Source organism: Pinus tabuliformis, chromosome 9 (assembly GCF_031772625.1).
Source record: "Pinus tabuliformis cultivar Carrire ecotype Pingquan chromosome 9, CPIR1, whole genome shotgun sequence".
Lineage (NCBI taxonomy): Eukaryota > Viridiplantae > Streptophyta > Pinopsida > Pinales > Pinaceae > Pinus > Pinus tabuliformis.
Genome location: NC_142307.1, coordinates 326,561,709 through 326,577,917, shown reverse-complemented (window position 1 = coordinate 326,577,917; position 16,209 = coordinate 326,561,709). Strand labels below are relative to the sequence as shown.

The 16,209-nt window shown below is 37.9% G+C and overlaps 1 protein-coding gene across 1 annotated transcript in view; it reads left to right on the top strand.

The window, feature by feature from the left end:
* The window catches only part of LOC149148541 (uncharacterized), a 263,172-nt gene that overhangs the window by 27,393 nt on the left and 219,570 nt on the right, over positions 1-16,209 (top strand). The window contains 9 exon segments of the mRNA XM_089442207.1: positions 442-739; positions 886-1,152; positions 1,337-1,392; positions 1,681-1,935; positions 5,620-5,678; positions 5,869-5,961; positions 6,232-6,304; positions 6,768-6,894; positions 7,017-7,134. Of these exon segments, the coding sequence (XP_089298333.1) occupies positions 1,893-1,935; positions 5,620-5,678; positions 5,869-5,961; positions 6,232-6,304; positions 6,768-6,894; positions 7,017-7,134 (513 nt within the window). The 5' untranslated portion in view covers positions 442-739; positions 886-1,152; positions 1,337-1,392; positions 1,681-1,892.

Below are 16,209 nucleotides of genomic sequence, written 5' to 3'. Positions count from 1 at the left end.
ACCCGGAGGTAAAGTTTCCTCCGGGTACTCATTTTGATTATCAATCACCTTCCACGAAGGAGAGCCTTAGGGAATCCTACATAGTAAGCCATAAACCAGCATTTTTACATAGAACTTGGGGAGTCTGCAATTCTCAATGTGGATTTAGTTTTTCATTTATGTTTTTCAGGCCAAGTTTTATCCGAGTATCTTTTCTCAACTTCCTCTGTTCAGGTAAGAGGCTACATCACATCCTGTGATTTTATGCTCCGTAATTTCCTTTCTTTTAATGGTTTGTTTGCAGCGTTCAAACACTTGATTTAGACTTTCTGTTTTTTAACCTCTTTTGAATGGTTTGTAAATATCTTTTATGATCTTCACTTATATTTTAATGATCTGATTCCTTTTTCAATGCAGTGGCTATTGACGGGTTTTGACTTTGGCTTTGGTTTTTCATATCAGATACTATATCAGGTATTCCAGTGATCTCAGTGATCTCAGACCTTCAAGATTCAGGGTTTCCAGTTTGACACGCGCATTTTTGTTGAGAAAATTAAGATGTTCAAGATTTTAAAACATCTTGTAGGCACCTGATAATGATCATTCCTTCGATTTGCACTTGACTCTAGCTAACCTAGAGCATTAGCTGCGATGAAATGTTTTATTGGACAAAGAAAACCCTTTCTGATGGACCATTGCAGAATGTTTTATTGGACAAAGAAAACCCTTTCTGATGGACCATTGCATAATAACTTGATTGGTTAGGTTCTCAACGTTATACCTCATTGCTTTTTTGACCTTAGGATACCAATCCATGTCATCATATCTGAAGTAATATACCATTCTAATTTGTGTAGGACTAGATAGTTTTCAAGCTTAATTTTTTTGTGGTTAATGCCTCTGCAGGAGTCTTCAATGCCCTTTGCTGAATCCAAACTTTCTTGGGTGTGTTGAGAATGCTTTGGGCATACGAGAATGGCTGGAATCTAATGGTCACCAGTAGAACTGAGTTCCCTCTGCGAACCTGAATTTTGTTTTTGCATTCCCGGAAGCATTAGCCTGCTCGCATACCCCACCCTGCCAATACCAAAATCCAAACAGGATTTAGTTTTTCATTTATGTTTTTCAGGCCAAGTTTTATCCGAGTATCTTTTCTCAGCTTCCTCTGTTCAGGTAAGAGGCTACATCACATCCTGTGATTTTATGCTCCGTAATTTCCTTTCTTTTAATGGTTTGTTTGCAGCGTTCAAACACTTGATTTAGACTTTCTGTTTTTTAACCTCTTTTGAATGGTTTGTAAATATATTTTAATGATCTTCACTTATCTTTTAATGATCTGATTCCTTTTTCAATGCAGTGGCTATTGACGGTTTTGACTTTGGCTTTGGTTTTTCATATCAGATACTATATCAGGTATTCCAGTGATCTCAGACCTTCAAGATTCAGGGTTTCCAGTTTGACACGCGCATTTTTGTTGAGAAAATTAAGATGTTCAAGATATGAAAGATCTGTCAATGTGTTTAATTCTAAGCAAAATTCCATGCATAGTTTTTCCAGTGATCTCAGGCCTTCAGGATTCACGGTTTCCTGCTTGATGCACCCATTTATGTTGAGATATTTTAGATGTTCAAGATTTGAAATGTCTGTCAATGTCTTTAATTCTAAGCAAGATTCTGGATTTGTGTTGATTTATATGTGCAGTGGCAATGTCTATCCGCTTGTGATTGCTGCACATCCATCAGAACCTAATCAGTTTGCCATTGGGTTGACTGGGCGTTGTCTCAACACCAGCTTGTAGAAGTTCTTCCATGTTCACATTGTCACCCTACAGCAGGGAAAACCAGAGAGAGCTGTTGAAAAGGAACATGAGAGTTTGCAAAGGCAAACAGGATGGAGGAAAAAAGAAGGGACACATGGATCAGTTTTATAAACATCGGGCATCTTCCAGAAAAATAAGTAAGATACTTCTGTCCTAGGAAGTTCACAGATTTATATTATGTAAGAACAAGAAACCAAAGACAAAGTTGCAAACTTATGATTTTCTTGGGTTAAAAGTTCATGTGTATAATCATTGGTGTGTATGCATTAGCAGCTTGTAGTTGAGCTTTCTGATACGGATTTATTATATAGACAACAAGGCTCCATTTTTATATCACCCAGAAGACACAAAAGATATAAATCAGTAACAAAGGAGGCCAATTAAAAATCTCTGTAACCCAATTAATTGTGTAAAATGAAGAATTGAAAATCGTATCATAACTCCAATATATGGAAGATGTGAGGAAGCAGTTCGATCATAAAAAACAGAAAAAAATAAAGACTGAATACAATATCTTGCTACTAACTATTAACATCTGTGGATAACATAGCATCCAGAGTAAATAACATTCATACTGATCATAAAGACATGATACACAACTCCTTTACAATGAAGAAATAACAATGATTTGATTAAAAGAAAACAACATTAGAAAAGTCCAGATTTTCATAAGCATATAGCAGTAGGTTACGGTTAGATTACTGTGAGATCATCCCCAAGGCATCTGAATGTCTCCCTCCTTAATAGTCTTTTTCTTCTTCTTGTTTTCACTTTTCGCTGTTTGACTCCTATGCTCAGTCACTGCAGCTAGATATGTTCAACAGAGGCATCCCAGGGCGATATATCAAATTTGACTTATCCTCCATAACAGGTATTAGGCTCAAAATATTCTGCAAAATAAAATCAGATTATATCTATTACAGCTTCAGGCAGAACCTTTTTGCGCTATTTTTGACACGTGGAACTACCTAAATCACGATTTCTTAATGCATTTGATTCATCTGATCTCAGATTCAAATGGAAAAGGTAAACCACTCATAAGATAAATTATATCAATCAAGTGAGAATGAATAGAAATTATATAAATAAACTGTATGTCGCATTCAAACTACAATCTTATATTGCATGCTGAAACTCATTCTCTTCCTCTTAGTCTTAAGAGAAACTACTCTGAGGAACAAGCATAAAGTAATTAGACAACGAAATCTCCCCACATACAACTGTAAACAGTGCATGCCCAAACCAATACTAATGACTGTCAATTATCACAACAACACTGGTTTAGAGGTTGCCTTGGAGTGTATAGCATAAAACCCATTTGCCAGCGCCTCCTTCAGAAGAATCAATCACAGCTCAAATAATAGAGCAAATCAATTGACACAACTGACTATAGAGGAAAAGTTTTTTAAGGTGTTGAACCACACCTCGTAAGATTAGTACTTGGCAAACATGGCTTTTACCGGTATCAGAATTGACCAAAGCTCTGGTTAGAAACTCATTGGCAGTAGAACCCACTTCCTTAACTCTCCACAACATATTCTCTGATTGCCCTTCTTTGTACCAGAAAGCCAGAGGACCATCCACGAACCAGCCGGGTAGTATAAGGTTGACTAATACTTCTGTGAACCTTGGTACTATTGAGGTGGCAATGCTGTATTCAAAAACGTATCTGATCCGTAGTCCCTTCTTTGAGCCATGTGATTATCCAAGGCATCTGAAGTCATGAATCTAATGCCTCTGCTTTCATTATTTTCGGACATGGAAGATTTAATCAACAACTTTGCCCAGTAACCATTTACTGAATTCCAGAAAGTGACTTCCTTACACAAAACTTCTAAACCTAATCTTTTAGATTTGAATGAATTTCAGCACATTTTACACACATTGGAAAAGATATTCATCCATATGCATTCTTAAAATCTCAAATCTGTTTTACAATTTTTACAGAGAAGATATGCACCAATTTCTTAGTTTACCCAAACCAGGTCCTGAAGAATACCATATTACCATCTCCCAAAAGATTTTATACCCAAAGTTCCTGCTACTGCGCTGCCTCATAGAATGCACACTGTCTCCAAAGCATAAGAGTCTTGGTTCTCTTTGACAATGAAATCTATCCAAATATTTAATGAAAGACTTCCATACCCAAACTAATAACAATAGCTTCCATTTTCACAGCCTCAGAAAGACAGCAGAGAGGTTGTTTTAATGCCTAGTGAATGTGGTATTGCCCTCAACAGTGATAAAGGCTCCCACAATATCAAACATTGCTCAATTAGTAAACAAAAAGAATGGAAAAATCACTGAAACAGTAAACAACTTTTCTGGCACTTCACTCATCATCATCCCTCATCAGGGATGAAAAGAAAGCATAAATGATTTATTGAGATTGAGAAACAGTGATTGATACCATTGACAAATTTTATTTAGGGTGTAAAATCGTTGCAGTCATGTTCGTCTATGAATGATCATTTTGGAGATGATAATTTTGATGTTTTGTATTCAGAAATTCATAACGCATTGAACTCCAGAAACAAAAAAAACCATCAAAGAAAATCCATCACTTTTCCTGAACTTTCTTGACAATTCTCCGGGGGTGCAGACGTTAGGGATAGTCTCTCCAATTTGACTGCAATCTCCTCAATATCCGCCTCTATTTCCCTTGTATTGTCTTCAGGCGTATCAGTCATTAAACTGATAGCTTCATTCCTTTTCCAACGAGCCACAACTTTTCTGATTTATAATCAAAGGCAGCAAATTTAAAAATTTCACGCAGGCTTTACAAGGGGACTATACATCTATTATTAGTGACAACCTTTTTAAAGGATTTACGCTACAAATGATTCAACAGCAGTTTAATACACTTTCATTCTAATACAATCGTGCCTTAATACCAACGGACAACCCCCTATGAATGTATGCAATAGCGGATCAGCGTTTAGAGTTCACACCCGGCCATCATAATTAAATAATAGAACTGTCTGCCGCAGACAGACTAGGCACACATTAATCTACCGCAGCAACGCTCTTTTGAGCCCGCACTTGTAAGTTCAACCGGCCACCACACGTAGTTGAGAGCCCTCTCTGCGCAAACAGCTAGGAACCACTAATGAAAACCACGCAGAATAATGAAACTAACTCCGTATTCGACCAAACAGAATAATGAAACAGTCACGTATATACAGCATATAAGGTTTTACCATCGCCAAGCTGCCTTAATACACAGGTAATTATATATCACATGCAATCAATCACGCATGTTAGGAGCTGCGGAGATTCTTCAACTTTCTGGTGTATTTACTTCTTCTGTTACTGCTGCCACTGGTGCCTCTCCCTCAGCTGGAGCAACAATTGCATTCCTCTGCTTTGTTTCTGCATTCTCTGGGCACTCAAAAGCTCTATGTCCCAGCTTATTGCATCTGTAACATTTTATTTCTCTGCCTCCTCCTCTGAATCTCAGAAAAATTATTTGTGATGAGTCATATTATGATTTACATCTTCAAGAAATACTTCGTATCCTTTTTCAAGAAATACTCTGTATCCTTTTTCCAATTATTTTGGCTGTGGCATCGCATGGGCCGTGTTGTGGTTACTCTCCGATGCCCTGTCATTGCGTTTTAGTGGTTGTTCTCTCTAATCTCGATGTCATTAATTGGTTGAAAAGGCAAAGACCAGCTGTGGGCAGCTTCTTGGCTATTCACAAGTTCATCTGATCTTAGTACTTTTATATCAATACAAATATGAGGTCTCCGTTTGCTTTTAAAAATAAGAAATTGTTATGGTGCAACCAATGACTATATGGTATCGTTTGTTGCTTGCAGTCCTGCCTACTGTGCTAGACATCACGAACACTCCAGATGATTCTCAAGTTATTTTAAAGGTACGCTATCTCATAAAAAATATTATCCAGTGCTTATGACGGTAGGTGGTAACATAAGTCTTGTCATAGATGTTCGATCCAGCTTTAAGAATTATGATGAATATAATCCAATCTTGCAGCATCCAGACCTATGGATAGTTATGTTTGGTTCGACAGTAGATTTTAATATATGTTTTTTTTATGGAAACAGGGAATTTCCACAGACCGTATTCTTAATTTATGTCGATTATTAGCTGTGAATGTGGGGACATGCCATCTGACCAACTATTCTTTATCCCATGAGGTAAGAAAATCAGTAGTTCAGAAGCTCATTAAATAATGGGGTTGTTTGACACGCTGGTGGATTGCAATTGACTGGTTCTGTTCAAGATATCATGTGGTATGACCCTACTTGCATTAACAACACAGGTGTTCGTGTCAAGATAGAAATAGCTATGTACAGTGAAACTGGTTCTATTATTAGTTTGTAAAGCTTAAGTGTGACCATGGCAACATTGGCCATCTTAGTTTTCTTGAAGTATCCATGACTTGGTAAAAACTTGAATTATACCAGGTTCGTGGCAACAGGTTGAGGGATTCATCAGATGTTGCAACCTTGAAGCCCTGTGCCCTTACTCTTGTAGAAGGTAACCAATAACTCTGCTCCCCCATCTGAACAAGTCAGGGGAGATAGCTAGAAATTTTGTCTTGCCTTTCTTTAAAATATAAATGTTTTTATCTTGAGTATGCATATTCCTATGGTTTTAGCCGTGTATTGAGAACATATATTATTGAGAGCATCGCTGACTAGTCCCTGATAAATAGATCCCCAATCTCTGATAAAATTCTTCCGTTCGCATAATTTTTAAGTTTGTTTATAGGTATCCAGGGTTCAAATGCTTTTCAAACAATGGAGAAAATGGTTACATCGTTTTAAGAAAGAGTTCGTGGTGAGGTCTTAGTTATGACTGAGTGCCCCTGGATTATCTGTGGGAAGAAGAAATTACACAAATCTTTTCTATATGCAGGGGAAGTAGGGAGATTTCACAAATTTTTCCCCCAAAAATATATAGAGTTAAAAATTAATAGATCGGATCTCTGAAATTGCAGGTAAAGGTAGCAATCCCGAGTGGAATGAGCAATTTGTTTTCATTGTAGCCGACGGGGTTGCTGAACTCACCTTAAAAATAATGGACAACGATAGTGGAAACGCGGATGACTTCGTTGGGGAAGCAAGGTGCAGATGAGTCTCCAGCATTATGATCTCAGTCATTTTTTCAGATCCTACAGTCTTTCATCGTTTTTCAATATTTCTGTTTTCTGATCATATATCTTTATATTTCTGATTGTGGTGCACAGCATTCCCCTGGAGGGAGTATTCATGGAAGGAAGCCTACCCCCGACTTCCTACAATGTTGTCCTTCCAGACCAGAACTACTGTGGGGAGATAAAAGTTGGCCTCACATTCACTATTAAGGTAGATTCTATATATGCAGAGGCTCTTTATATCAGAAACATTTTTTTGCATGGTAATAGGATGGATTCATATTAGCTCTGGATATTGACCAATCACTATAAATTTCATTTTCAAATTTTGTTTTACAGATGTAAGAAGATAATCTCAATAAAAAGTTTAAACTTATTCCTTCTAGATCTTTTAAAGTTAAATATCTTTTTAGAATTTAATGGATTTAAGGATATAAAGGATCTATGGATATAAAGGATGTATTGTAGATTTTGAGAATATTCAAGATATATGAATAATAGAATTTGAAAATCTTAGGGAGCAATACAAAGTTTAAACTTTAAAGTTAAATACTTTTCTAGAATTTCATGGATCCATGAATATGGTAGGTTTTGAGTATATTCAAGATCCATGAATATTGTAGAATATGAGAATCTTAGAGAGATTACAAATAAGATTAAGGTGAAACAGGTCAAACAAATTGACCAGGCAGATTCTATCATATTCTCAAATTCTAAAATATTCCCAGAATTTATTATCAAATTAATTTAGATTCCATAACCCTAACATGTAATTGTGTTTTTTCATATAAATTCCCATCAAATTACTTCAATCCTATGAACTTAAATATGTTTTTTCATATTATGGTGATTGGAAATTGCAGGAAGAAGAAGATTGCTGTGAGGAAGCAGCAACGGAGGAGGTCGGAGGGTGGAAAGAAAGCTCCTACTGACCATTCCTTTCAATTGTTATGTTCAGTAGGTCACATAACATAGAAAACCTTCAAAGAAATCGAATGTACTGTCGCATCAAACGCAAGAAATTCTGAAATAGTGTTTATTGGGAGTATATCATTCTGAAATAATGTTTATTGGGAATATATCTGCATCTTTCCTCGCCTATGACTCTCTTTTAGTGTCGCATCTAACACATAAATTCTGAAATAGTGTATCCACATCGTTCCTGGACTATGACTCTTTTTGTGTGGTTTGATGTTTATCTTTTCTACCAATCATTGAAACTCTTCATGGAAACGTTGTGATTTCTCTAGAGACTATACAGAATGGATTTCCGCACTTTATGCCTTACGGCGTTTTCTTTGCAACATCTGGTGCAAATGCTAGTATGTATGGTTGTAAGTTCCCAAGGAGTAGGTATGATGCATAGGTTGTTACAAAGTCTAGTCCAAAGGAGGGCATAGGGTGTAGGTATGAGTGTACCAGGGCTAGTCCCACCCCGAGGTAAACTTTCCTAGGCGTAGGTAAAGTTCCCAAGGCATAGCTATGAGGCGGAGATTTCCATGTACGTATTACGTTTCGACATACCATGACATCTGTACATCTTCCGCTGGTTGCAGCTGCCATGGACATCCAACGGGCTGAGGACAAAGAGGGTGGAGGAGCTCATGGGATCCATTCACGTCCGGTCCACAACTGGAGGAATGCTTTGCATCTCCAACCCAGCGGCGAAGGGAACAGTGAAGGTCAGGTTCTTAAGGTAAGCATGTGACATTATCGATTTAGTTTTCTGTATTTTGTACGAAGCCCATGGTGCAATTGGGTGCAAACTGGGTTTCTGTGTGTGTGCTTCCCCAAACCTTCGAGTTCATCTTACACCTGAGACACCCATATGAATCTGAGCAGATTTCTTTTATTTTCATGGACTTTTTTGAAAAAGAAACCCTCAGACACTCCCTCACATTCAGCGAAAGTAAATGTGATCAATCTACTTTAGCGAACCCAGAAGCTTATTTGTGGGCATATATACCTGTATGCATTATCAGTATTTATATATGGCTGCGCTATATACCAAGTCTGGTTGCTTGTGGCCTCTAGAACCCTGAAGGCATTGACTTGCCTGGCATATTCACACAACGGGGCCAAGTTTATTGCAGCTGGAGAGGTATGGCTCGTCATTGAATCTTTTACAAGTAATCATAAGTCAGCTTCTGTCAGTTGTTTTATGAAATTTACCCCGAAGAATGATCTTTGAGTGCAGGGTCTTCTTTATTTGAAGGACTTTTTGCAGAGAAACATGATCATCAATAGAAATAACATTAGCCAAGGTCATCACAATGATAATTCTTCACAATGCTGTAAAAGGCAAAGCATATGTATGAATTTTATTATGTGTGTTTTAAATAAATATTCTGTTCACGTTGTTAAGAGTAAGTCTAACCAAATTCAAGCTAATTTCGATGATATATTTACCTCACAATTCAAATTCAAGGGTTGTCATCTTCCAAAAGTTTTAAGGGCTGTTTGGAATGTAATGTAGTCACTTGCAATATTACAAGTAATGCTTGTCTTTGGTTTTGTAATGGCCCCTAGTGCCTAGTCATGCACACTCCCACACGGCACACCTGTTGAAGAAAGTGTAACTAGGTTTGGTCTTCATAAGTGTAATTTTGATCTTTGTACTTGTAAAATAAAAAGAATTATTATTTTTGTCATTATCAAGAATGTGTTTCTTGTCCATTTGATAGGTCAAGAACATGCTTAAGTGCTTCTAGGAAAGTCAAAGAGTCAATGTAATTATTGAAGACCCATGTGGGCATGTTACACTATGTAATTATGTCAAAGATATGTGCCAAAGGTGATCCTCCAAAGCACAAGGACAAGTCTCCTCTTCAAGTCGGCTCAAAGAATGAATTTTGGTGCACTTGAAGTCAAGTTGGCCTCACTAGATCAAGTCGGCCCAATAGGATGGACAAACTCCTATATATAGGGCCATTCGACGTCATCAAAGAAACAAGCAAGCTATCTTTGAAGTCAACGAAGAAGAGCGGGTGCGAAGAAGAGCAAAAGGTTGCTCCTAGGCCAGCGAAGAAGAGAAGAAAGAAATCCAAAGTTTTGGGATTGTTTTAGGGCTCCTCTCGATCACACGTGCGAAGGAAAAGAGGACATTTTGTTGCTGCAACAAGTCAGAAATTGGATCCCTCCAAGAAGTTTTGATTAGGCTAAAAAGAGGTCACAAATCGGCCTCCATATCAAGCGAAGTGGGTCCCATCTCAAGCAAAGGAAGGGAGCAAGCTAGAAGGCCAATCTTGTGCCATAATCAACCACACGTGCGAGGAAAAATCAGATTTGCAGTAGGGTTAGAGGATCAATCTCTAACTCAAGAATATACCTCAAGAAGAACCTCATTCTCTAGCTCAAGTGTCAAGAAGGAAGATTTCCAAGTGAGGTAGAGAAGGAAAGGAAGACACCTAAGAAGAGGTCTCTAAGGAGACCTAGGGTTTTTGCAGCTGCCGGAAAAAGAGCAAAGGAAAGTGCTATCAGTTGCCGAAAGAAGTGTGAAGGAAGAGACCAAGGTGCAGTCTAGAAGAAGGCATTGATTGAAGGACAAAAAGGAAGTTGCAAAAGAGAGACTGTGTCTTGTGCTTGGAGGATCAACTAGTCAAGGGTCTAGGGTTTGACATTTGTCAATTGAAGCTTCAATAAGAGAAATTTGCATAAGGGTTTTCCTCTCTAGGAGAGAGAGGTTTTGCTTGGCTGAGAGCCAACATCTTGTGTTCTTGTCTCTTTTGTTCTGGTAACTGTTTGATGAAGTAAGAAAACACACTAATAATAATAAGAGAAGATTGTTGTTGGGTAGCGGATCCCCCGCGTAACGGTTTTGGGGCTTAAAGCCCACAATTTTGGGTAATGGTATTGTAAAGGCTCTGCGAAGTGCGCGGAGCGCGAATTGTAATAAGTCAAGTAAAAGGGTAGTTCGCCCTAAAATATTGTCATCTAATGTAGAAGCTGTCCGCCTACCCATGGTCCGCGGACCATGGGAATGTATAAATAGAGAAAGGCTCAAAGTGTAGAAGGTAGCTTTTGTTTAGATCTCAAGTGTATGGGTTTTTGAAAGCGATATTCGCTCTGAGTTGTAAGTCCGAGTCGTGGGTCGTAGTAGTAGAAGAGGCTCTGCAGTTGTGTGCAGAGGCCTCGTAGAGTCCGCAACTGTGTGCGGACCCCTGCAACTGAGTGCGCAGGGTGGAATTGGATAGTACTAGAACAAAAATTTAATAAGAAATAAGTTGATTCTGAAATATTGTGCATCTAATTGCAGATCTGTATGTTTATGCTTTTGTTATGGTTTTATGCATCTCTTTAAGGTTTATGTTTTCTCACTCTTGTTACGAATATTGAATGATTGATAAAGACTACTGAATTAAGTCAGATCTATAATAAAACATACTAAGGGTAAGGAATCTAGACAACGCCACCTTATGCTCAGTACAAGGGCTACGCGAAACCGTACGAGTACGAAGAATCGGTTCACGAACTCTTCAGACTTCATTAAGACATCCCTAGGGTGCGGAAACCTGTTTTCAACACCCTCCCATACTACTTCGGGTGAGACCTCAATCCGCGCTCTGCAGACTATTGCCGAAAAGGCTGGTAGTTTCTGGATTTGTTTGGCTAAAACACTTCTGAACCTGGGTCAGGCCCCAATAAGCCAACAAATGGTTCTGTTGCCAGAACAGGGATCTGCCTAAGGGATGTCTGATGTCGGAACATTGGAACCCTATGAACAAGGAAATTGAAGGGTGATTACATTAATGATTGGAACAACGCGGAGCGGAAAGGTCTACAAAGGTATCGAAGGGCTAGGAAACAGTCCTTTAATTTCACCTCCGCGAGCGAGCGAGGAAGAGCGTGTTCGACACTCTTTGAGGAGTGCGGTTAGTTTGATTAGGCAGTGCATTTTGCAGCTATCACCTCCACTTACGCCATCACCCACTTTGCCTACTTCACCTCCATCTTCATCTACCCCACCTCCACCAAACTCGCATTTCAGCATGACAAGCGCGATCAAGCTACCTGTATTCAGAGGAGTAGGGAATGAAGATCCAGATCAGTTTTGGTTTGTAGTAAGAGCAGTGTGGGAAGTACACGGGGTTACGGATGACAACATTAAGAAGGCCACATTGGTACGTGCGCTGCAGGATCTCGCACTGACATGGTATATCAAGCACTCGAATGATCACCCAAATGCAGGAATAGCGGAGATTCAGAATGCGCTGAATAGAGAATTTAGCCGGTTGAAGTCAGAGATTCAGTCAATCATTGGGTTTAAAGAGATCGTGATGCTTTCAGGCAAAACCCCCTGGGATCTAGATTAGAGGCTGAAAAGTACGATCCGCGAGGCTAATATGACACTGACAGATGCGCAGCACTGCACGTGGTTTGTGGCGTCTTTGACACCACAACTGAGGACGACGCTGTCACAACAAAAGCTCTCAACCCAGGCAGAAGCATTGGAAATGGCAATGAGGTTGCTTGAAACACCGATATAAGATCTGGGGTTGGGAGTCCAACAAATCCACGCGCAGCTATAGAACCTATTCTTGGAGATGCAGAGCTTGAAGCAAGATAGGGCACCCAGGCCAGAAGCGTGCGAAGAAGTGTGGTGCATAAAATGTAAGGACCAGGGCCATGATAAGGATCACTATTCGGTATTCAGGAACTACTTGGCAGGAGGGGGACCAATGCCGTTGAGACCAAAGGCACATATAGGGCCAAGTGCGACACCTATATTAAACTAAATTAATTTAAAGAAAACACTAATATTACCTCTAACATTTGTTTGCTCATCCTATGTGAAGAGGATGTTGCGACATTGTCCTCAATCCATCCCCGTTTAAGGACACGATATCAAGAGGAACATGTGGTCGGCCGCATTAGCTAGTAGCTCTAGTGCCTCATTGGAAATCCTGGTCAGATACTTTGGCTAGTGTTTGGTAAATTAATTGTCTTTAATTTACTTCATCAATTGTCAACTAGGATTTGTGTTCTTGTGAAGTGTATGTGCACTATATATGCTAGGATTTATTTTTCAAATTAAGTGATATAAAAATGAAACTAATTTTAAAGATGAATGAAATGTTTTTTATACAAATTGGAGAGAGTCAACGCACATGTTCTTTCAATCTAGAATCCTATCTAAGCTGAGCTTTTTGAAAATAAAGGATCTTATCTATATTGCAAAAATCCACACTTAATTCTAACTATCAAAAAGGAAATGCTTGAAGATTGAACATGATTTAACTTTACTATTGCAGAATTGAACTCATTCTGCACTAATTTATGAAAATAAATCTTTATGCTAATTGGAAAATATGAAAGACCTGATAATGAAATTTAAATTGCAAAAGATAAAGTTGCTTCAAAAAGGGAATGATAATGAAATCCAAAATGTGAAACTTTAACTCAAGACTGATTACTAATGTGCGCATCCACCTCTAAAATGTACTATGTTCAGCATATCAGAAGTTAAGTGTAAATGAAGAAATAACTCAGAGAAACTAAAATTGAATGTTGAAACAACTAAGTAACAATGTCAAGAATGCATAGCATAAGTAAACTCTTTTTGGTATTTTTGGTTTATGAGTACTCTGTAAAAATGACTGAAACGAAATAACTATAACGAAAGCGTTAATGAAAAACTAAAATAAAACCTCACAGCTCGCAGGGAGCCCTCCCAGAGTGCAGGGTTAATTTAAAAATCAACGATTCTTCATGCACGCATTTGGAGAATAACAAGAACTTGTATTAAGAAAACATAGTATCAATTTGTCCACAAAAGGATTGTAAACTTAATAACAATAATCGCCACTACTACTATGTTCTTTGTCTCACTTACTACTATTTATGCAAATGATAAAAACAACTCAGAAGAGTTTTAAGCCAATAATATATAAGCAAATCTGACACCTATGAGATTGATATCCAAGAGTCCAATCTCTTTATGACTTGTTATTGAAAAAGAAATTCATAGGAGATTTCATGTTTTAATAGCTAAGTGCCTCGCTCGCTTGATTATCTGCTTAAATGCCTCGCTTGCTTGATTATTTGCTTCCTGTGCTTATCTGCAATACCCGGTTTCCAAATTTGACTCAGCTTTGGCTTCAAGATCTCTGATTTCGCTTAGCTTGCCAAGCAATGTCAGTAGGTGGTTATCCATCTAGGAGCCAAATGTCATCGTTTGACAATATTCTTTCTTCTTCAGGAATCTACTGTGGAAACAAATATCAGTTGCAGAATATACAAAATTCGGTAATTGTGAGACACTTTTGTCAAAATTTCACTAAAAACATAGAATTTAAATATGGATGATTATTACCTTGTATTTATTGATTTTGACCTTAATATGTTAAGGCTTTTGTAGAAAAATAACAGAAAGGTGAAATGTGATGGAAAAAATGGTGGTCAAAAAGAGATATTTCTAGACTTCAACAACTAGCCCCTTTTGGGAACCGTCTCACCCCACATGTGCATCTACACCTCAATCATCGACCTAGGAGGGTGATGGTCAAAAGTAGGCCTTGTCTTCGGAAACCTCTCAAGAAATAAACAAAACAACTTTGAAGCAAAAGGGAAGTTCTCCCTCCCATGTGTCATAGCAGAACATCTATCTAAATCTATACAAAACTTCCATAAAAAATGACATACCATCTAATACATCATGGCCTATGCACCAAAGAATCAACATAAAACAAAAGAGGGGAACTAATGTGTTTCCCATCACTAGTAAAATGTGTAATGATACTCACTAATAGTGAGAGGCACCTAACCTCCTCTGCACCAAAATCAGCAATTCGTAGTTGTCCACTAGACACCTGAAAATTTGTCGCAGAAATTACATGATCCCCAACATATCTCTTAGAGTAGGCATGTTGACTCTTTACTGCAACACCATGGGGGAAATCAAGGAACTGGGGAAAATCCTCCCCTATCTTGGATAGGCCAATGATAAATTAAATTTCCTCCTCAGTGGGCTCATCCGTTAACATGACTGACACAGAAATATTGTCAATGGACATCCCACGAATGCATCAACTCTGCTAACAACCCGAAGTGCCCCTTTAGGGATGTAGCCTCATCATAGTACTTAAGGAGGTCTACATTCCTCAATATGCCTTGGGTCACTATGGTAATAGGGTGAGGGTACAAATCCCTCTCCCTCTCTCATGCCTCCCATGCTTGTACCATATTGTACTAGTCAACTCTTTGCTCTTGTTGCTGTTGCTCCTCTCTCCTCTGACGTCTCTACATGATTGACATATAAAATACATCAGCCTCATACATAAAACATAATTTTTTTTATTAAATGAAAAATGTGTTTATAAATATGGACATATAACTTTCAATTAAAAAAAAAATCAACCTTGGTGCTCCAGAAAAATAGGAACGCACCGGAGACGATGCGCCAAAAAAACAAGAATGCACCACAAACGATGCGTACATCAACTTGATGTACTGATTTTGGTTCACATACATACATAACATTAGTTATTTTTATTTTTCAACGTGGTGCGTCAACATAACATTTCGCATTGGTTCGTTAATTTTACATTGACACACTGAACTGAAATGTGCAAGTTAACGAACGCACTATGCTATAATTTTTTAATATTAAGTGGTGTGTTTGGAAAAAGTAAATGCACTCGGAATTTACTTTTACCAGACACATCACCGTAAAAATTATAAATTTTAAAGTAGTGTATCATGGAACTTCATTTCCTGGTGTGTTTCCATTTACCAAACACATCGAACCAATAATGTTGCATTAACTTTATGCACTGACTTGTAGTTCACCCTACAAATTTATAGGGTGCACTGTGAACGGTGCGAGTCGAACATCTCGAATGCACCACAAAGAAAAAAATAACTAAAAACAATGCATTTTTAACCTAATTTTCAATTCTACTCCACTAAAAATTTTAGTGTTGAACATAAACATTACCTAGACATTTGCTCATCTAGGAGGCATGGTTGCCACATAAAAAAAAATATAATAATAATAATAATAATAATAAATAAAATAAATAATAATAAAATTAAAATTAAATTAAATGAAATAAATAAATAAAATAAATTAAAATAAATAAAAAATACTGACCACCATTTGAAAAAAATTGAAAGGCATAGAGTGAGAAATGGGCGGGAGGATGGCAAGCAAGGGAAGCACCGATGACAAGGCACTTCATAGAGGGAAAATTTGCATTGGTGCTTAAGAGCTCTACAACACTGCAAATCATAAAAAAGAATTTTACGATCGATAAGTGTTTTCTTTTTCTTTTTTTGTTTTTTAACC